This window comes from Mus caroli, unplaced genomic scaffold (genome assembly GCF_978045245.1).
Source record: "Mus caroli unplaced genomic scaffold, Mus_caroli_1 scaffold_13, whole genome shotgun sequence".
In the NCBI taxonomy this organism is placed as follows: Eukaryota; Metazoa; Chordata; class Mammalia; order Rodentia; family Muridae; genus Mus; species Mus caroli.
Genome location: NW_028227268.1, coordinates 112,245,017 through 112,268,902, shown reverse-complemented (window position 1 = coordinate 112,268,902; position 23,886 = coordinate 112,245,017). Strand labels below are relative to the sequence as shown.

Sequence of the window (23,886 nt, the reverse complement as noted above, 5' to 3'; positions counted from 1 at the left end):
GTGTCTAGCTATTGAGCAGCTTCCTAAGGACATATGCAGATACCTGACCTTCCTGACCCTTGCTAATTCAACCTCTGCTCCCCTGGGGCAGCATGGCTCTGCATCTCTAATCCACACCATCTGGGCTTCTTGGCTTCTGCCTGAAGTCCTTCCAGCTAAAGGATCTGACATGCACTTGACAGTTTCTCTTGCAACTCAAGGTCTTTGCTTTAAAAACTCACAATAGTTTCCTAATGCTACTTACTGTCTACATCTGCTTTGAGTTAGAGATGCAATGCTGTAACCACAGAAAACTGTGAAAAGCAGCAATGGCAAAATTCCCCCAAACTATACTATGCCAAGAATACTTCTTAAAATTGTTCCTTTATATTGTGAACTTGGTTTCAACTTGCAAAGTAAGCCAGCATTTTATTATGGGCTATTGTGAATATTTTAAGCCTCTTCTCTCTTTTCTCTCTTCTCTTCTCTCTCTCTCTCTCTCTCTCTCTCTCTCTCTCTCTCTCTCTCTCTCTCCTTCCCTCCGCTATCTCTGTCTCTCTCTTTATCTCTCCCCCTCTCTCTATGCAGCATCTCTCTGTCTCTTTGGGTATCTACAGAGAGAGAGAGAGAGAGAGAGAGAGAGAGAGAGAGAGAGAGAGAGAGAGAGAGAGAAACAAACACACACACAGAGAAAAAGAGAGGCAGACAGACAGAGACCCTGATATCTCTTAAAGCCTTGGTTCCAATAAGAACATGGTACCACTAATGACATGGATGATCCTCTAGGACCTTAGAGAAAGAAGAACCATCATAGACCTACAGTCAAGAGCCCTCTGGGGCATCTCGGCTTGATCCCTTGGGAGATCTGGCAAAGGCAAGTTGTTTAATCCCTCCACATCTTGGGTTCTTTACCAGTAAACAGGGCCAACCATTTCAGGAGGGCACTTAGTGTCACTCTAAGAGCTCCAGTACATCAGAGTTTCCCAGCTCCTGGCAAGGGGCTCCAAGCCTCAGAAGACCATGTGAGTGCCTTGTGCTTTCCCTTCCCACTGAGCACCTGTTCTGATAAATACTGGGAATGATCCATGGGAGGTTAAGTGAATACAGAGTTAACAGGGCTGTGGAAAAGTAAGGTTTTATTGAGCAAGAAATCAGTAATAATTTGATTTTAGAAGCAACAGAAATATTTTTTCAAATAGATGCTTATAAAGAAGTCACTTTAGCTGAAAGCTGCCCCAACTGCGGATGAAAGGCTGAGCACAGCCACTAGCCCTAGTGAATGCCTTTATTTAAGCCCATGGTAACCTATAAATACCTTATTATGTCCACATTTGGAAAAATACTGGTTCCAAGCATTTAAACACAGGGATATCTTCATCACTAAAAAATAAAGATATGACTTTATAGGGTAAGGACTGTGTAAGGGAGGTGTGACCCTGAATATGGGCTTGTGTCTCAGGTGTCTCCATGTGAACGGTGTCGCTGTGAAGCCAATGGTGAAGTGCTGTGCACAGTGTCGGCGTGTCCCCAGACGGAATGTGTGGACCCCGTATATGAGCCTGATCAGTGCTGCCCGATCTGCAAAAACGGTAGGTGGAACACTAACCATGGGGATGGTGTGAGCCCCCAGCCCCAGCCCTTTCTCTGCTCATGCCAGTAAATATGTAGGCATGTATGGGTTTCCATGGATGTGTCCTCACCCTGTCAATTGGACTATCAGTCAGGGGTAGGTACAGGTGGGACTTGCTGTGTGCCAAGGCATTCTGTCTTTCTGGTATCTGTTTTATGCTTTATAGATGTTAAGAAGTTTGGGGGCAGGGAGGAATTCAATCCCACCATAGAGGAGAACAGCTTATTTTAATTTAACTTTGTTCTTGCAAAGCCTTCTCTCTTTCCAAAACAAATTGAACATGTTTGTTGAGCTCATTTACCTTTCATGATTAAGTGAATTACACTAGAAACATAATTGAATATTTTTCAAAAGCAAATTAGTTAGGAAGACTGGTTCCTTTTATTCTTGGCACATCAAAAGCCAGACCTGCTTTATGAAAAGAAGCAATAGGAAGTCTTGGTCAAGGAAGGGTACTTGCCTATCTTGAATGAAGGAAGTAGGGCTATATGAGTGTGACTCTCCAGGAGGGTGTTTAATGAAGGTGCATTCTGTACCAGAGGGGCCCAGAAGTTTATAACTCAATTGTGTCATTGTTTAAGACATAGAAGGCAGCTTTGAAGAGAGCAGAAATAGATCTGCCCAGTGGTCCAGTATCTCAGTATCTTCGCTAATGTTATGATCAGACTTTCTGGACTTTGTTGATTTATTGCTTATCATATGCATCTAGGGATGGGGGCATATGGGAGTATTGCAGGGCTAATTTGTGATGTCTGTAAACATGGGTGCTTCTGGACCAAGGCCTCATAAACTGCAAGTGAGATTTACATTCATGATTAACAGGAGTATAAGTTGTTTTCCAATTTTGAGTCTTGAGCCACGCCATTAAAACCAGGTATATGCACATATCTAAATTTCCATACAACACATTGTGTAAATCTTAAAATATATAAATTGAAGAGGAAAGGGAGTTCCTGCTGAAGATGGGTATCCTTGAAAGCACAAGGTCAATGTGTTAGAAATTTATAGCTGTGGAGGCTGGCATGTTCAGTCTCCTGACCATGAGTGGACAGTGTTCAGAGAAAGGAGTTACAGAGTGTTTCCTGTGAAGCTGATGGTGCACTTATGATAAGACTATGAGGCATATTCTATTTGGTGAGAACGGAGAAGCCTTGGAAGTCAAGTGTATTTTTCAGTATTGTATGTATATGGGCACTGTGTCTGCATGTATGTATGTATGTATGTATGTATGTATGTATGTTTGTGTGTCACTTGCATGTCTGGTACCCTCCAAGGCCAGAGTACAGTGTCCCCTGGAACTGAAATCACAGCTGGATGTGAGCTACCACATGGGTTCTGGGAATTGAACCTAGGTCCGCTGGAAGTGCAGTTAGTCCTCTTCACTCATGAACCTTTTTCTAAAGCCCCTCAAGCATATTCTTTTAAGAAGGAATGGAAAATAGAAAGACAGGAAACTAATCACTGCTCGGGAAAGAAGAATTAGCATAGCCAAGGGATGCCCCTCCAATTAATTATTGTCTAATGCAAAGTTGTCTGACCTGGAACTGTATATACACAAACAACAAAATGGACTCAGTGGGAGATATATATATATATATATATATATATGTGTGTGTGTGTGTGTGTGTGTGTGTGTGTGTGTGTGTGTGTGTGTCTACAGACAGATAGATATCACACATTTTACATTTATGTATATAACAATGATAACCAAATAAAAAAAGACTATAAATTTTGTGCATGGGGGAAATGTGGGATGAGTTGAAGGGATGATTATGCTGGAGGAACTGGAGGGGAAAAAAGAGAAGGAAGAAGTGATATATTTTTATATTTTTATTTCAAATGTAAAAAATTAAATGTGAAAAGAGAATGTTAAACACTAAGGCACTGTTCTGGGGAATTGAAATAACTTACTTTACTCGTGTAAATAAACAGTAAGAGAATGAAAGTGAAGAAGGAGAAATGGAGGTCAGGCAGTAAGGCTAGCAGAGTGTCCCTTAGAGCTGATATGCAATAGTACACCAGACAGGCAAAGAACTAGTCAAGACTTCCACGTGGTCAGGAGATGGCCAAGGCTGCCATGGCTTCAACTCCCTGCTGGGAGATGAGAGGCTGAAGAGAGACCTCTTCTCCAGCCAAAAGATAGTCAGGCAGAGCTTAAACTCTCTTGCCCTCTCACCAATGATACCTTGTAAACTAAGTGTCTGACATACTCAGAGTTTCTCTTGTTAGTTACAATTGATAACAATGTGTTGGAATTAGCTAGCCTTGGAATCCCAGTTGGCATGGCTTCAATAGATAGAAAGTCGGAATTTCAATCCCTGTGTGTTTTACACTGAGAAAAAAGGACATCCAAACCAGTGGAAAGTTAAAGAAAGTGTCCAGTGAGCAGTTACCTACTCTCTTTACATTTGCATGCTATTTATGTTTGACATATATTTTTCGACTTTTAGCTCTTTCCCCCTCCTCCCCTCAAACACACATATCTTATAATACACCTCTGTAAATGTGTGGCCCAGTACTTTTGGTACTATGCTCATTTGCACAAGGGTAGTTTCCCTTCCTCCCACTACAAGTAGGAAATTTTCTGAGTAGAGACAGGTTTCTTTATGGTTTGTTTTGCCCATAGGACTTATCCCAGTTAAGGGGCAGAGTCTTCCAAAGATCTTTAAAAGATATTTGAAGGGATTCATTGCCATCTGTTGCAATAATGTGAGCTTATGAGCTAGATCAAGAGTTAAGGGCATATGCTATTCTTCCAAAGCAGATTCCAGTTATTCCCAGGACCACTCTAGGTAGCCACCTGTAACTCCAGCTCCAGAGGGATTCAATATCTCTGTCTTTTGAGGCATTTGTATTTACAGTTATACACAGGCATAACTAAAAATGAAAGTAAATTTTAAAGATTATAAATATTCAATGTAATTTATTTCTATCTGCATTCAAAATTTTTTTATCATTTTAGATATAGTCTTGTTGTTTGGATGAACAAGATACATTTTAAAAATAAGAGCTATAAAGCAAATAAAGTCAAGATTTGCTGTGTTTTACTACTGAAATAATGGACTGGGAAGTATGTACTTGGTGGCTGCCTTGATAGTAAACTTCTAAATATTCATCCATTGGTTGTTCATATGCTTTTAGAGTGAGTAGAGATTAAGGCAAGGCATGGTTGTTAGCCTATTAAAAACTTTTGAAGTATGGTGATATTTGTGGTGGTTTGAATATTCTTGGCCCAGCCAGTGGCACTATTAAGAATAGCCTTGTTGGAGTAGGTTTGGCCATGTTGGAGGAAGTGTGTCATTTTGGGGGTGGGCTTTGAGACCCTCTTCCTAGATGCCTGGGAGACAGTCTGTTCCTGGCTTCTTTTGGATTAAGACATAGAACTCTCACCTCTTCCAGCACCATGTGTACCTGAATGTTACCATGCTTCCCACCATGGTAATAATAAACAGAACCTGCAAACCAGCCCCAATTAAATGTTGTCGTTTGTAAGAGTTGCCTTGGTCATCATACCTCTTCTCAGTAATAGAAACAATAACTAAGACAATATTCTTATAAACTAGATTTATTTATGGAAAGCTTTGTATTAGGAGATTTGAGTCGATTATACCAAATAGCAATAACTTCTTATTTTAAGGACTATAACTATAAAAGCATTGAAACAGATCTTACTGTATAGCTCTCATCAGAGAGTTCTTGACTTTGAGGTCTTTGCTTTTTAAGACACTCTGACCTAGGAAGGGGTCAAAAATCTAACTTTAAAAAGTGCTTGCAAGTAAATTCTGTGTGTTGGAGATGGATGGTCTGTGAAAACTCACCAAAGTTAATGTATAATTTACAGTAGTCCAGCCCTGCCTCCCCCACACTAAATGATGGTTTTATATGAAATGATTGTTTTTTATATGTAGTTGATTATAGGATATCAAAAGTAGATGGTATATATGAAACTAAATGTTTGGGTAGACTTAGCTTGGATGAAGCAGTGAGGTTTAACCCTGATATCTAAAGAATAGCCCATTATCTTCATACCAGTTTAATTTAACCTACAGCAATAAACAGCTCTTCTCCTGGTAAAGGGGAAACTGCAATTCAGTTTGCAATTCAGTTGCTGACTGTCAGTCACTTGCATCAAAAGGGCAAAGGTTTGAAACCAAGAATGTCTTGAGTATGAATAAATGATCACAAAACAAGTATGTTTTAATCAATTTACTTTATTGACTTGTGCAGTTCAATCTCTCAATGTCCTTTTTTTTTAAATAAAAAGAATGAATTATGACACTCTTTATCTCCTCTTAAGGAACTCAGGCTTTCTCTGATGGTAAATGCACTTCAGAAGTTCACAGCACCCTGCCTCTTATTTACCTTTGTTATGGGCATGTTTGTCAGCATGACATAGGCATATGGCTTCCACCAGTGATTAGATCTCTGTTCTGTGTGTTGTCCTATAGTCTCACTGTACAGTTACAAAGTAGGAGAGCTAGTAAGAAGGATGCCCAGTGTTAAGATTAACAGTGCTTCTCAGAAATGGAAAACCTTAGTAGCAAAAGGAGAGCATGCTGTGCGCCAGAAGCAGAAAGGCATGGGGCATAAAGCTTATTTCTTCCTTAAAGTCTCAGAGTCACTTGATAATGGTTATTTACACTTTGATTTTCATGAGAAAATATACTTTTTGGATAAGCATGGAAAATGTGATATTTTAGGATAAACACTAAAATTTCAAACCATTAGGTGTACTTTTGTAAAATATATGAGAAGCACTGAGAGAAAATAAGGCAGAATTTTGTTTGTTTTCCTGAGTATAAGAAATAGGATATAACTGCAGGAAAGACTGAGAGTGTTGCTGAAATAAAATTGATGTAGGTGGGCTTCTATTCAGAGCATCTCACAAGAGAATCTTTACTATTGCAAGATTCTACAATTTTACAGAAGCAATAGTAGGTGTCTCATAAGAACAGTCTGCCATTATCTATAGATGCCTCTATAAAACTAAAAATATCAAAATATCAGGATGAATTAGCTGTTAAGAAGAGAGTTTAGCCAGGTCAGTTTATAAAAACCAGCTGCCTATGTCTGTAATTCTAGCCACACAATAGGGAAAGACAAAAGATGGTCAGTTTAAGACCAACCTGAGGAATTTAGCAAGACTCTCCTGAAAGAAAAGAAAAACAAAAGCAAGGGCAAGAGATAGAGGTCAAAGTTAGAATGCTTGCTTGCAATCTCTGAGGCCTGAGCTCAATCTTGAATACCATCAACAGAAAATGTTTTCCCATATACTCACATTAAGCACGTGGAAATGAATTACATAAGGAACAGTATCAAGTAACATCATGATTATAAAAGGAATAGAAGTACATCTTACTAAATTGTGCTGCATCTCCATGCCTAGAATAATAAAGTTTACTAAAAGAATCCCATGAGGGTTTGCTGGAGGAATTCACCATAGCACAGACAGGAAAACTCAATAAAGACATTGAACTGCTTTAAAGGGATCTACTGATCCAATAGACTTCCATTAAAATTATATTTTATTATTATTACTTTAAAAGTCATTGGACTGTTTCAAAAAAGCAAACAGGAATATACGAGTCAAAACTATGCAAGAACAACTGAGACTGCACAGGTGAGATAAAAGAACTTATAAAAGTAATGGTCATGAGCATAGTGTTACATAGCCCTAAATGATTATCTATAAAACAGAATAGGTTACGCAAAACCTGCATGCTATGTGATTCAGCCAATCCTCAGGCACGCTGGGCAAAGGGAAGATCAATCCAAGAAATTATGCTTGGCTAACTTATTAGCAGATGAGTTAAAAAGAAAATCTTGGGATTTTATTTTCATATCGCACATAAAAAAAGAGGAGAAAATTCTGAATTACCATAGGTTTCAAATTTAAGTATGGAAAGTGAAACTAATAATTTTGGAGGGAAAGATAGGAGAGGACCTTCATGATGTTCAACAGGTGAAAATTAACTTACTGGTGTACCAAAAGCACCAGCCATATGGAAAAGACTGATAAGATGATAATTTATTAAAAGAGTGTGTGTTTATCAAATAATCCTATTAACAAGTTCAAAGTGGCCCCCACCATGTATCATGAGAAAATATATGCAATACATTTATCTGACAAGTATCTGTGAGTGCAGTACATTGAAAGAGCAGAGATAGGCAGAAAGAGTTCCAAGCCTCTGGCACCAGAGAGGTACCTATTCTCAGTGTGGTTTACATAGCAGACTCTATCACCATTTCCTCACACCACAGTCCCATTAAAGTGCCTGTCTTTACATCACATGTAAGAAGGGAAAAAAATCAAAGGAAAAGATTCCTCACCTCAGAGTTAAGTAAATATGTCAATATTTTCATTTGTTTCAATTTTGTGAACTTATACTATGTAAAAGCTTGCAATTCAATAAAAAAAAAAAGCTCACCAAGATGCCAGACCCCAAATCTCTACAACTCACTCAACATATTTTTTAATTTATTCAATTTACATCCCAATCCCTGTCCCTACCCCCAGTCTCCCTTTCCACAGTCCCTCCCCTCCCCGCCCTTCTCCCCTGAGAGAATGGACACCCCGACCTGGGTATCCCCCACCCTGGTACATCAAGTCTCTGCAGGATTAGGTGCTTCTTCTCCTGCTGAGGCCAGACAAGACACTGAACTAGGGGAATAGATACTACAGACAGGCAATAGCTTTAGGGATACTCCCCACTCCAGCTGTTCAGGATCCACATGAAGATAGAGCTGCACATATGCTGTATATGTGCAGGGGACCTAGGTCCAGACCGTGTATGCACTTTGATTGGTAGTTCAGTCTTTGAGAGCCCCAAGAGTCCTGGTTAGTTGGCTCTGTTGGTCTTCCTGTGGAATTCCTATCCCCTTTGGGACCCCCTAAATCCTTCTTCCAACTCTTCCATAAGAGTCCCAGAGCTCCATCCAATCTGTCTGAGCCAGCTGCTGGGTGGAACATCTCAGAGGACAGCCATGCTAGGTACCCATCTAAAAGCATAACAATGTATCATTAATAGTATCAGGGATTGGTACTTGCCCATGGGATGGGTCTCTGATTGGGCAATTCCCCCAGTCTAGGCTCCATCTCCCATCTCTGCACTTCTTGTAGGCACTCCCATTCTTCTGCACAATTTGGGATTGAAAGCTTTGTAGGTGGGTTAGTGTCCAGTATAGAGCTAAACAGAGAGTTCTTAACAAAGGAATCTCAAATGGCTGAGAAACATTTAAAGAAATGTTCAAAGTCCTTAATCATCAGGGAACTCCCAAAACAACAACAACAAAAACAACAACAACAACAACAAAAGACATGAGTTTCTATCTTACACTGGTCAGAATGGTTAAGAGCAAAAACTTAAGAGATAGCACACTCCTCCACTACTGGTGCGAGTGCAAATTTGTATGACCTTTTTGGAAGTCAATTTGGCAGTTTTTCAGAAAACTGGGAACAGTTCTACCTCAAGACACAGCTATACCACTCCTGAGCATATACCCAAAAGATATCTCATTATACCACAGGGACACTTGCTTAGCTATGTTCATAGCAGCTTTATTTGTAATAACCAATAACTGGAAACAACCTAGATGTCCCTCAAATGAAGAATGGATAAAGAAAATGTCTACACAAAGGAATACTATTCAGCTGTTAAAAACAAAGTCATCATGAGTTTTCCATGGATGGAACTTGAGAATATCATCCTGAGTGAGTTAGCCCAGACCCCAAAGGACATACATGGTATGTACTCACTTATAAGTGGATATTAGCCATAAAATACAGGATATCCTTGCTATACTTCACAGACCCAAAGAAGCTAATCAAGGAGGAAGACTCAGGCAAAGGATTTTATGAAGCGGGAATGAAATAGTCATAGGCAGATGAAGGAAGGGAACCAGGTGGGAGAATGAATGGGAAGCAGAATGGGGGGTTCAGAATCAGGTGTGGGGAGATGGCCAGGTGGCCATGAGAATGAATGGAAATTTGCAACTGACTGGGGGAGGGGTGCATTTCTGGGAAGTACCAGAGATCTGGGATAAGAGAAGCTCCCAAGAATCAATGGGATGACCTAAGCTGAAACTCACAGCAGTGGGAATATGGGGCCACCTCCTGTAGCCGGGCAGAAACACCAGTAGGATGATCAGGACACCAACTCACTGAACTTCTATACAGTAAGCATAGGTATTGGGAGCTGAGGTTGTGGGACTTCATATTGAATTTTGCACTGAGAGTGTAAAATTAACTAATACCAACATAAAGTCCATTGTTATAAAGATATATCTTGAAGTTTCTCGACCACTAAGACAACCAACAAAGAAAATAAGCATGAAACACAAAAGCTTACAACTTTTTAAAAAGGCACAAGAGGAGAAATAGGAACAAACCATAAGAAACAAAGAAATCAAAATGTATATATACTTTTAGCAGTAAATCCCAAAATACATGAAATAAGCTTAAAGAATTCAAAGGAGAGAAAAAATAAGTAATTATATTTACAATTTTTAGTAAACAATAGTTAGTAAACCATCTAGACAAAAAATTAACCAGATTATAGGAGACTTACACTACCTGCTAAAGGTATGAATACACAGCCCAACTGGAGGTGCTCATTTGGCCAATTGAAGATGGTTATCATGTGAGAGAGAGCAATGACTAAGTCGTAGAACAATCGCCAATAAGCTTGACAGACATAACTACACAACGTGTATTTTTTTACATGACAGAATTCAACAGAATCAACTTAGATTTAACAGCAGCAAACAAGACAATCTAAGAAATCAGAAAACATTAAGTAATCAAACTGTTATATATCGAATTGCCTGTGGATAGAAAAAAAATCACAGAGATTTTTGGTTATACCTGCAACTGATACAAAGTGAAAAGCCTCTGATGTAGTTGATGGAGCAGCTGTAAGCTACCATAGGGCTTCATCAACCAAGTCAGTTACAAGCTGTAAACTTCTGCCTGTAAGAAACTAATGTCAAAACAACAGATCACAGAAAAACATTCAGAGGACAGAATCCAATATAACATAAGCAAAGCTCAATTATATAGAAGATACAAACGCATAGAAGAGAATTATTGGAACCAAGTTGATAATTCTATGAAAGTTATTTGTAACAAAATTAACACAGATTCCACTAGACTTGAAGAACAATATAAGGATACCACTAACAATCCTCCACGATGAACAATAACCAAAACCCAATACTAGAGAAAGCTTTGCAACAGCATATTAGAAAAGTTGAAAGAAATGGACAAATACCTCAAAATGCAAAAATTCAAATGAATTTAAATCTCAAAGAAATGTGGAGAAAGACCTCTGATCCAAATCATCATGGCTCAATTAATTAATCAGAACATAGCAAACTAGTCATAGCAATGTAGACATTACAACAGATGGTTATAATAACCTTTGTTTTGAAACAAAATCATGGTTGCCATTTCCTGGAATAGTCAGTACAGAACCATTTTAGTTAAGGCTACAAGTGAGGCATAGGCCAAACCTTAAGAAACAGATTTTATTATGAGCAGGCATGAGCCTAGTTTGTCTTTACTATAAGATGGCTTTCAAGGCAAACTGCTTCACCATAATCTGCAAAACTTTTTTTTTCTACAAATAAAAGCCAGGCTGAGTGCTTTCCCTAGTGAATTTTCTGAAATAAGTAAAAGAATAATAATGCCTCTTCACAAATCAAGTCAAGAAAAAGTGGCAAAAAGGAACTCCCCAACTTAGTTTTCCATTGATTCTAATGCTGACATTGTTACAGCAGTGTGCTGTACCCCAAAGAAAACTGTAGGAAAATTCTTTATAAACACGATGGAAAAATCTTTAAGAATGCACTGGTAATCTGAACTCCATACAATAAAAATGATGTTGCACTGTAACAAGTGGGTGTAGCCTAGAGATGCAATGTTGACTTAACATCCGAGAAATCAATGAATGAATTACTGCATTAGCAAGGTAAAGGAAACAAAAGTCACAGGTCTCAACTGGTACAGAAAACTTATTTGAAAAATCCAACATTCAATCATGGCTAATGCTTTTAGCATTTGCAAGTTGATAAGTAAATATTTCACCACTGGTGACTTGCATGATTGTTCCCACAGTGCGTCTGAATCTTTAGATCATAGAGCAAAACAAGCAAATCCGGTTGTCTCTTATACTCATCAATGTAGTATCAATGTAACATTGAGAGTGGAAAGGAGGTAGAGAAGAGGGGCGGAGAGAGGGAGAGAGATCATAAATCTGAATATGAAATTTTTCAGAGAACTTGCAAAAACTTATAAGAGTTAATAAATAGGGATCCCAAGTAAGTAAATCAATTTACATAGCATATACTAGACCTGTATACTGTGTGTTATCAAAAATTTGGCTAAATGCCTTCAAAAATGATCAGTCAATGCTAGCGAAATGGGGACCTCTTTTGGGGTTCTTGTTTTTATTAACAAATGGCACCTTGAGTTCAGTTCTATTAGAATTTAAAAAACCCCATAGCAGACAAGGTTTAAGTCCCAACAGCTGCCTGTAGAAGAGGAGAAAATCCACACTGCTGGAGTTTAGCCATCAAGAAAGTCAGCCACATAAAGAAGCAGCTACTGTTGGTCTTCCTATAGGGTCTCCCTTCCCTTTAGTCCCTTTAACCCTTCTCTTAACTCTTCCATAGTGGTCTCCAGGCTCAGTCCAATGGTTAGCCATAAGTATCTGCATGTCTCAGTCAGCTGTTGGTAGAGCATTTCAGAGGACAGCCATGCTAGGCTCCTGCCTGCAAGCACCATATAGTATCATTAATAGTGTCAGGGTTTGGTGAGTGCCCATGGGATGGATCCCAAATTAGGCTGGTCACTGGATAGCCTTTCCTTCAGGCTATATTCCATTTGTGTCCCTGCATTCTTTTAGACAGGAAGACCAATAGTATCAACTAAACCAGACCCCTAGGAACTCACAGAGGCTAAACTACCAACCAATGAGCATATCCAGGTTGGTTGAAAGCCCCTAGGACATATGTAGCAGAGGACTGCTTTGTCTGGCCTCAATGGGAGAGGATGCACCTAATCTTGTAGAGACTTGATGCCCCAGGGAAGATGGATGCAGGGAGAGGATATCTTCTCAGAGGTGAAGGGAATGGAGGATAGGGTAAAGAACTCTGGGAGGGTGACCTGGAGGGGGCAACATTTAGAATGTAAATTAATAAACTAGAAGCAGCCACATGGTAGTGAGGAGAACTTTAGAGACAATGAAGGACAATTGTTATGAGAAGCATGCTTAAGAAAGCTAACAGGTGGGAAAGGAACAATTACATTTTTCTGAGTCATTCAGAAAAGCTGACTGGTTATGAAAATGCATATTGGCCCTATAAGAGACTGTACTAGTGGGTAGGAACGCTGGAAAGGAAATTATTTCCATAAAGAGATATTTAATCCTCCTATCTCTTAAGGTGGGTCCCCCTTTCTTGGCATGGATTCCTTGATTAGGCAGTTGGCTAGCCTAACTGGATTAATGTTTAAGGGAAGAGACTGGCATATCTCCACCCAGAGGTAGATTCCATTCTTTTAGCCAAGAGGTGACAACTATCCCTTAGTGCACCTTCAGTGATACCATATTGCTACCACACAGTGAAGGGTAAGGCAAGAAGGTTGTAGATTGAAATCAACTGGGGCTACAAAGAAAGTCTTTGCCTCAAGGAAAATCAAATAAAATAATTTCATTTATTCTAATATCAGAAGAATAGATGATCTAAGAGTATAAATGTCTTTTTTAATTATAAGATATGTGCACTAAAACCTGCAAAATATTACTGAAAAAAATTAAAAATAATTAAATAGGTATCTCATATACTAGAAAAAAACTATTTCTAATTAAAAATTTCAATATTGTTAAGATGATAATTCTTCATAAACTGGATAATAAATTCAATGCCATTCTTATACAATCCAACATACCTATTTACAAAAATTGATAGGCTGACCCTAAAACTCATGAATGATGGACAAACCATCATCAAAACTAACAAAACTGGGAAAATGTCATTCACTTCTCACCTTCAGAGCATACTGGAGAATTGTAAGGATATTGAAGGAAATATTGGTGGAATGATATTTGTTTCTTTGTTTGGAAACAGTATCTCACTGTGTAGCTCAGACTGGCCTCAAAGTGACTATAAAATAGCCTCAATTTTATGGTCATCTTGTTGCCTCAGAAGCCTTAGTACTAGGATCATAGACATTACCATGAGCCACCATGCTTGGCAAAAAGATTATGTGTGCTTATATGTGTATAATAAACACACATACACATGCAGATATATATTATATATAATAGATAGATGGATAGATAGATAGATATCCATGCAGACATAAATGAACATGTTCATATTATAAAACATGCATATTATGAATGCATTGAATTTTCAATACATTAAATATATTAAATATATAACAAATGATAGTTGAATTTAAATGACACAAACATAAGAATAATATATGGAATCTATATTTGGAAAAACAAAAAAGAAGATATAAATTCTTGCCTTTTTATTTTTAAGCAGGATAAGACACTTTAATGGGGTAGAAAATAGCCTTCCCAGCAAATTCTGCAAAGACAGTGCTATAATCACGTGATTAAAAAGAAGGAAGAGATGAAAACTTAGACCCTTAAATCATGTCATCTGCAAACAAATGTGTACCAGAAAGTTACCTAAAGGTGTTTAAAATCTTATTCCTTTGGGTAGGAGGAGAATACTTTATGTTTAGATTAGGCAAAGTTCTTAGATTAGATGTAAAAATCACAGTCCATAAGAAGTAAGCAAACATTGAACATCATGAAAATTTAAATTATTTTGCGATTCAAAACATACAACTAATAATAATTAAAGTAAAAACCATCGATTGTGAGAAAATAGTTTGAAATGATATGCCTGATAACATTCTTGTATCTAGACTCATAAGAAACTCACTCAGTTTAAAGGAAAGCATATTGAAATTGAGTCAAGGACTTAAATATCTACTTAGGGAAGAACAGATGCAACCAACTGCACTTGATGTTCTCATTAGCCTTCGGGGAAATAAAAGCAGAAGGAAAAATAATGAAATATATAAAAACAGTTATTGTGAAAAGGCAGACCAACCAGTGCTGGAAATGAGGAAAAGCTAAAACCCTCCGCATGGCTGGTGGTATGCCAAACAGCATCCACCGTGGAAACCAGCTGATAGTTTCTTTCAAAATGAAGGCAAAACCTACCACATATCTCAATCATTCATTCCTAGAACTCTGTCCTAGGAAACTACATGCATGTGTTCTCACAAGGCAATGTGTAGAAATGCTTGTAACAGGATTATTTTCTGTTCCTCAGCTAAGATCTTAGGCAACTGAAGCTGGGCTTGAACTCCTGACCCTCTTCCTTCACCTCTGAAGTGCTCGCATTATAGGCTTGAGCTACCATACCCAGCTGCATTCCTCTTGACCACTAAACAATCAGAAATGTCTATCAATGGACTGATACCCAAAAGGTACCATATCCAAATAAATGCATGTTATTTAATAATACAAAGGGAAGAACCACAGCTATGTGCTACCACTTCGTAGCCAGCTTTAAAAGATGATATATTTGATTTATTTGAAACATCATTAGAAGATAAGTAAACTTAAAAAATTGTTAAGTTACAATATTACCACGGGTCAAGATCTATCCCATGTGAGGTATACCTGAAAGGAGCTCCTAAAAATGCTGGTGATCACTTAAAAAGAAGGCAAGGGAAGTGTACGAGTTACAGGCCTGCTGCTGTGATAACACCATGACCAAAAGTAAGTTTTAGAAGGAAGAGTTTATTTTGGCTGACAGTTCCAAGGGGAGCGTCTCTCAGGGTGGGGAAGTCATGCAAGCTGAAGGAAGCCAAGAGCATGAGTAGGGTAAGACCACGAACACTCAAAGCTTGCCTTCAGTGACATACTTTCTTTGGCAAGGATCCACCTCCAAAAGTTCTATAACCTCCCCAAACAGCACTACCAACTGAGAACTGAGTATTCAAGTGTACTGCATGAGCCTACGGAGGACATTTCTCATTTAGAGATCACCACAATAAAGTTTGGGCAGTTTCCTTGACTCACAGCCTAAGGCTTCTCTTGGTTCCAGATTTTCATTTTCCTTCAGAGATCAACTATTCTATAATAGGTCTGATGCCCTTGATAATTATATAAAAACTATTCCTGTTTATGCCTCTTATCCTTAAGACCTTTTTGAATATATGCTTTTTAATCGTTTTGAAACAAAAAAATTAACTTTCACAGAGTTATTTGATCAAAGAACCAATTAGTGAATCAAACAAAGCAACAATAAGAAGCAGAAGAAGCAGAAGTTCAGAGAGTTCCATCCCACTGAACCTCAGATTGTTACATAACAACTTATGTTTATTTTATTTTGACCTTGAAAAAGAAGCTGCAAAGGCTAGCAAGTATAGACCTGTACCAGAAGTCAATAACCAAATGTATTTCTTCTTTACACTCCAGAGTCCAAATTTAGACCATGGCTGTCCTTCCCCCCACCAACCCCTGCTCAGCTCTGATACCTCTCCTCTTGTACAACAGATACCTCGTGTCTTCCTTCAGGCTCTGGGCTTCTCAATGCATCTAGGCTTTTCTACTTTATGATTCAACTTCACAAGCATGACTATGAAAAGACAGAAAGAATCAAAGTCAGGAAAAGTGCCCGATCTCTTGCAGGCACTGTATTTCTATGCATAGTCCATCTGTTCCCTCATACCATTGGCTGAGAAGGCAGCATATGCACAAGTTGAACTTGAAAGCTGACTTCCAGATCCCTGATCTAGAGTTTCTAAATCACAAGAGCTAGGCTGGGGCCACAGCCTTTGAATTTTTAAGATGAACTAGCCTTGCTTCTCAGGTATTTCAGAGCTGATCTAAATAAACCCAAACTGTGTAAAGCACTGCTGGCCTGTACTCACATTTTTCCGCTCTAGTTGGATATTTCTTCCTTGTCAGATTTAATGAGAGAAGAACCCAGTAGAATTCTAAGGCCTTCAATGTGAAATAAAATTATTTTGAGAATTAAATGTACAATTAGTCATTTTTCATGTTTTCCTTGAGATTTGAGAATTTATAAAAACACATAATGTAATTGTTTATTCTGAAAGTACCAGGTCAAAGAGAAAAATGACATCTAACTGGCAAATTAAGCTGGAAAACCTTAAAAGAGAAATGTTTTCTCTCATTCTGTGCAGTTACTTATTAGACCAAGTTTTATAGATGTCTTAGAGCCAGAATACAGAGAAACATAATAAACCTTACCTACAAAGAGAAACCTAATTCTGCTTTTCTTGGTACAAAGGCCTAGAAAATGCTCTAGTCATCAGATCTCCTAGCAATGAATACATAAATAAAATTTAAATATCTAAAGTGTCATTTAACTTCTTAAAAGTCCGAAACTCAACTCCAAAGTGCTAACTTTCTTCTCCCATGCGTGTCCACATTTATGTCCATTTTGCTTGTATAGAAATTCTTCTGATATTATCCCATTTATCCTTTAAAAGGGAGTGGCAATTACTGTTTTACTTAGTAAACTATGTGATTTCCTTGCTGCAGGAACACAGCTTTCCCACATTTCTGGTTCCTTGTGTAACTATTTCTTTCAGTTGCATATTATTTCTGTTTTTATGTTGTCTGCTCCAGGCTTCAATCTTATATCTTCAGAATAACAAGAATAGCCAACTATTCTCCCTTATAACAAGGCAGACAAAGAAGCTTCAGGGGAAGTTGGCTTGTTTCCACCTCAGACCTTTAGAATAACAAACAGCCTTCCTTTGCAATTTTAAGAACCTTAGTGAGGTAACCCAATCACAAAAGAAGTCATTAGATATGCACTCACTGATAAGTGGATATTAGGCCAGAAACTTAGAATACCCAAGATATGATTTGCAAAACACAAGAAAATCAAGAAGAAAGAAGACCATGTGGATACTTCATTCCTCCTTAGAATAGGGAACAAAAAAAAAAAACATGGAAGGAGTTACAGAGACAAAGTTTGGAGCTAAGAGGAAAGGATGGACTATCCAGAGACTATCCCACCCATAAGGTTTATTATGTTTCACCCAGGGATCCATCCCATAATGAGCCACCAAACCCAGATACTATTGCATATGCCAGCAAGATTTTGCTGAAGGGACCCTGATATAGCCGTCTTGTATGAGGCTATGCCAGTGCCTGGCAAATACAGAAGTGGATGCTCACAGTCATCTATAGGCTAGAACGCAGGGCCCCCAGTGGAGAAGCTAGAAAAAGCACCCAAGGAGCTGAAGGGGTCTGCAACCCTATAGCTGGAACAACAATATGAACTACCCAGTACCCCCAGAGCTCATGTCTCTAGCTGCATATGTAGCAGAGGATGGCCTAGTTGGCCATCATTGGGAAGAGAGGCCCCTTGGTAATGCAAACTTTCTATGCCCCAGTATAGGGAAACGCCAGGGCCAAAAAGTGGGAGTGGGTGGGTAGGGGAGTAGGGCGGGGGGGAGGATATAGGGAACTTTCAGGATAGCATTGAAATGTAAATAAAGAAAATATCTAATAAAAAAAATGGCTGTGTTCACAAATAATGGTACAGTCTTTGTTCGTCCAGTGTCTCACAAGATGGACCAGGCTGTGCCACCAAGCACGATCTTTTTAAAAACATGTAAGCTAAGGAAGGCTACCCACAAACAGCTGCTACCAGCTTATTAGTATTAATATTTTTCTGGGTTTAAATATAGTTCTTGTCTGTGGTTTTAAATCTGGTCTGCTAAGGTTACAAACAAAACAAACAACAAAAAACAAAGACAAACAAAAACTCCTAGTCTGCTAGGCATGGCCACTGCCGTACTTCAGTTTTACTCTGTGCCCTTTTGGCCTTGCTGAGAACTAGCCCAGGTGTCCCTCCATCATGTCATTTTGTCTCTTAGTAACCCTTTTTGAATCTCTCAAGGCATGTTCACAAGTCCTCACTGGAGAAACTTTCCATGCCCTGCTTCCAGAGGTGTCTGTCTCTTATGCAGCTGACTGTCCTCAGCACCTACAAGTCTCAGTCATGCTGTATTGTGAGTGTAGGAATCTAAAGACACCATGACAAATGTGCTTTCCTCAGCATTTAGTTCAACTTTTGGAGAGGTGTGTTTGCATGTGGTATGTGTGTGTGTATGTGTATGTACATTTTGATCATTATTTATAAAACTGAGTTCCTTACCATTTATTTCTCTGTAAGTACAGACATGGATCAAGTTATGGCATCTTGCCCATAATGAGCTCATGGTCTAGAGGGGAGTCTGCCTTGTAAATAATGTGTGTTTGTGGTTCTGCTTGAATTATGATAAAAGAGGGGAGGGGAACAGGAAAAACTCCCATTCCACAGTAACTTCACTGTATATGTAGCCTTGGTTTGCTTTTGAATTATTAGAACACATTCCCAGGAGTGGGCTGATAAAACTAGATGCTTGGAACATTTTTACGATCTGATATATTGCCATGTTGTTCAACAAAAGGTTGCGCCGATTCATTCTGGTTTTATTTTAACCTTTCTAAACTCCCATTCATTTAATTTAGAGGAAAGGATACTTCAGTTTTCAGTATTGAACATTTAAATTTGAAAATAGATTAAATAGCATATTTTCTACAATATGTTATATTTCTCTGCCTTTATAGCAAATAACTTCAGACATAAATAGTTCCTGGTGATTTACAGTCACTGACATCAAAATCAGTTGGTGAACTGCCATCTATACAGAAAGGTCTCCAGAGTGTGACATTCAAATAACCTCATCTTTCTGAAACCTCTTTTTGTATCTGGAACTGTAGATACATATGTAGATGTTTCCTGATAGTTAAATTCAAGGATGAATTTTGAAATTCTCTATAAATTCATTCAGCAAAAAAATTGCCTTACTATTCTTCTCTATGCCTCAGAAAATAAAATGACAAATAGACAGACTTCAGATGACTAGTGTCCTGGTTGGTTTCTTGTTAACTTGACACATGCTAGGGTTATGTGGACAAACCTCAACTGAGAAAATTACTCTACCCAGATTGCCTGTAGGCAAGTCTGTAGGGCATTCTCCACTAATGATAGATATGGAAGGGTCCAACCCAAAGAATGAGTGGGGTTGCTGCCTCCTCTAGGCACAACACACAACAAACCTCACACGAGAGATTTATTGAGAAAGACACAAGAGTGTGGCTATCTCTACTCAGAAGAGAAGCAGCAAAAAACAGAGCAGGAGGCAGGCTTTATATATGGTTTCTTGTGTGTTGGTGAAGTGGGGGGGTAATGTAGTATTGTAGGTCTCATGTCAGATCTGCCATAGGACAGACAAAGCTCCTACCATCCCTTCAGAATCTCCAGGGCTTCTATCCTTAGTTCAACTGAGGACCAGGCTACTTCTCAAGGTCCACTGCCCCACAGGGGAAGCAGAGCTTTCCAGATTGGCCAGGGATTGGAAGCATTCTGTGGCCTGATCCCAGGGCAAGTTCTGGGATTTAGTGACCTTTGGCTTTTTTTCCTCTGTAGGGCAGAGGATGGCCACCTGCATCTCAAATGACTGTCAACAGCCTTTACCCATGAAAGTAATCTGGGGGGTAGGGCCTTCAGGGTAGGCAAGTATATTTGTCAGGATTTTCTTGAGCAACAGAAGCAATAGTGTGTGTTTGTGGGGGGGAGGGGTCTGAGAAACCAGTAGATGCTCATTCCTTGAGCTGGGAACATCAGCAGTCAGAGTATTCCTACTGAGCAGTCTCACAGTGGTTGTCTATCACTGTATGGGGCCTGACAACTCGCAGTTGCTTAGTCCACAAGCCTGAGTAGCTTGCCAGTCCCAATCTCACTCTGGAAGCCCAGAAAATTCCTGGAGACCCACTGGTCCCTAATCCATGATGAAAGCTCAAAAACACTGACATAAACAGAGAAATCAGTATTAGCATCGAATGAACTCGGTGGTAAGGAAGGCCAAGTGACCAAGAGGCAAGATGAGTTTCCTTCTGTCATACCTCTTTTATCCGTAGTGCATATTAGAAAGTGCTGCCACAGTTGAGGTGTGTCTTCTACATCAACAAGGGCATTCGGGACACTACTCCAGTGACTTGAATCTGTAGTCATTTGGTATTAAAACCAACCATAATAGCATTCTTGGTGGAAGACCAAGTTTTAGGTGTGCTTTATGCAACCCTCAGAACTGTCAGGTTAGACCCGATTTCTTGCTCTGGTGTAAAACTCCTTGGCGTGGTTTTAGACCACTGTGACAGGGTACATGGAGTAAGATGGGAGACATCACAGTGGTCTAGCTCCAAGCCAAGGGATCTCACATCAGATCAAGGAATCTGGTAAAATAGGCATAGTCTTCTGTGCATCCCTTGTAGAATTATTGTGAGGACTAAATAAGTCACAGGCCTACTATTGAGACCAAGACTCAAGACTGCTTCCTTCCCACCTCTTGTGCCCTAGGGCTTTACCTGAAATTTTGGTTTCTTTAAAGAGTAATACTTACTTTGAAAGCAATCTAGGCACTACAGTGACACTTCATCTCAAGAAACAAAAGAGTAGCATGTATTGGCAACCTTCCTTTCAATAAGCCTTCAAAACTCGTGCTGAAAACACTATAGCCGTTTGTGCAGCAGGTAGACCAGCCCTGTGAAAGAAACTTATATTCTGGATGAACTGCATAGGCCAGACCTCCCAGAGATTGTACATTCATGTTCTTGTCATCCATCATTATTCATCTGTTAGAAGCTGCTTGGTCCTTAATACAGTGCTTTAAAATTTCCCTAGTCTGTATGCTATGCCAAAGGGAATCAATTGTCACAATACACAATAAAGCCATTCAACCCAAGACAGATAGCTTTGCCATGATCAATGGCACTATTACTGGAGGTAACTTGAAATGCATCTAAAACACTTACATAGGACACCTCCTGGTAGAAATGACCTGTCAATGGCAGACAGTCTGAAGACAAATAATCCTATGGATGACTTATCCAATCTGTCTCCTTCTCCAGGAGTATGAGCCAATGAATATTCAAAGCAAGGTTCCATAGGGGCATCCAAGGAATGCACAATGTGTTCCCTGTTGATGGAAGACACACTCTGCTCTTACCTAACAGTCAAACCCAGACTTGTATTTCATTTTCATGAAGATAAACTTCAAGTGTAAGAGTCCATGGCCCTAGGAGGTTCCCATAAGCCCTCACTTCTGAACATGGCTCCTCTATCTCATCTTTTCTAAACCCAATACTTTCACTGACAAGTGCTTACTACTTGCTAATCCTGACAGCTGTGAACTGAATGTATCTTTAATCACACATCCACTGAGTGTCTCTGGAAAGCACATCAGCCATCACTGAGTAAAGTAGTACCATATGGAATGGGAGAGAATTGTTGCCAATTCTTTAATTAGGAACACCAAGAATTTTCCAGATAAGAACCACATGTGTCTTGGAGGAGTGAGTACACAGAAACCCCGACAGACCTGGCTGCTGTATCCTGGTTAAGATAGTAACTGTTTGAACAAACGTGTAGTTAGTCAAGGAGCAGACTAGGATATGAATAAAGGAATACACTAGATTTCACCTCTTAAGTAGAGCCACCAAATACTGAGTGGAGGACTGTGTGGCCTCCTGAACAAATGAATCACCCCCTCTCCTAAGGTGAACATCTGTCCCCCTCCCTGATAAAAAGAATCCCATCCCAAGCTAAACCCTCCATTCTTGGAAAGCCCCTGCTGTCCATCCAACTGCCCATTCTTAGAAAAGCCATGTATTCCCTTGTCTGGAACCAACTCCATCTATAAACTCTGGCTTCCCCACCCCCATGAGGTACTACCTTCATTTCTGTGGGAAGGTTGATGGCCCCTCATAGCAATAAATGTACTTTCTGTTACGGGTGAGGTCGATTTCAGTTTTCTTCATTTTCAGAGCCTCTGGATCAACCCTGATTTAGTACTGGGCATGCTTCCTAAGTAAATTTCAAAGAGGAGAAATGAAATGCATGAAAGCCAAAAATCCTGGAGCCAGTGCTTGCTCATTTCTGTTCTCTGCCCTACACTGCTGTACCAACCAAAGTACAAAAGACATAGAAGCTGACACACAGCCGTGTGGGGGTTACAGTGTAAACTCTATCTGCTGTAGAGCAAAACTAGAAGTTCACAATTGCCATGTGCTCTGTTACAAACCACAGACTGCTAAGAGGCAAGGAACAGAATGTTGTTGGTGAGCATTTCCATATGAAATTGGGAGTAAGTAGTTTTCCAGTAGTGGCACTGGATTCTAGATTATATGACATACTCAACAAAGATGCCCAATTTTAGAGTAAGAAGTCACAAAACAAAGGGATAGAGTTTGAATCTCTAAGATAAGCAACTGTGAGAAGGTGAATACCTGGACAACAAGGCTATTAGTGAAGCTCATTATTATAGATTCCTCTTGTTCTACCTCCAGACCCATGAGAGGTCAAAGCTATTATGAGAGGCCAACCTTTGTTCTCCCTGGTGAAGAGAGGTATGGAGGCTGTGTTTAATTTCTAGATAAATAAAAGGAAGACAGAGAGTTCTCCAGGATAATTTCTAATTGTCTTCAGCTCCTTTATATTCTGTTCTTCCTTAATATCAAGTTTAATCCCTTTGAAGTAGGGTGGAGTTAGAGATAACAAGCATCCTGTCCTTATCTTGGGGAGACCCTGCCATATGGATTGCTCTGGAGCCCTTGAAGGAAATGCTTATTTTTAAAAAGCACTTAAAAATAGCTCAGACATCTGTAGCCTGCAGGCTCTGTGCATCGCTGAGACACTGGAGTGCAAGAAACTCCTGGCAAGAGACTATGACCATTCTCTGGGCTCCATGAACAATGATCGCCGCAGTAGCCTGACAGTCACGATCTAAAGTGTAGCCTTAGAGTAATAAAGATGCTGAGACTCTCCCCTCTGGCTCCCATGGGTAATAGAAGCCTTCAGGAAAGGCTCCTTTATTAAGGTTTTATAAGCAGAGAAAGAATAAAAGGATATTTGTTTTTAAAGAATTCATTTTTATCTAGTCTATTCCTATGATAGAAGAGCATTATAGAGGATATAATTTTTTTTTGGTTTTTGTTTTGTTTTGTTTTGTTTTGAATCAGGGTTTCTCTGTGTAGCCTTGGCTGTCCTGGAACTCACTTTGTAGACCAGGCTGGCCTCGAACTCAGAAATCTGCCTGCCTCTGCCTCCCAAGTGCTGGGATTAAAGACATGCACCACCACCGCCTGGCTGAGGATATA

General features: G+C 39.3%; 1 protein-coding gene across 1 annotated transcript in view; it reads left to right on the top strand.

Moving 5' to 3' along the window:
* The window catches only part of Vwc2 (von Willebrand factor C domain containing 2), a 141,657-nt gene that overhangs the window by 32,265 nt on the left and 85,506 nt on the right, over nt 1-23,886 (top strand). Inside the window, exon 3 of the mRNA XM_021178107.3 lies at nt 1,439-1,568. Within this exon, the coding sequence (XP_021033766.1) occupies nt 1,439-1,568 (130 nt within the window). The remainder of the gene's footprint in view (nt 1-1,438; nt 1,569-23,886) is intronic.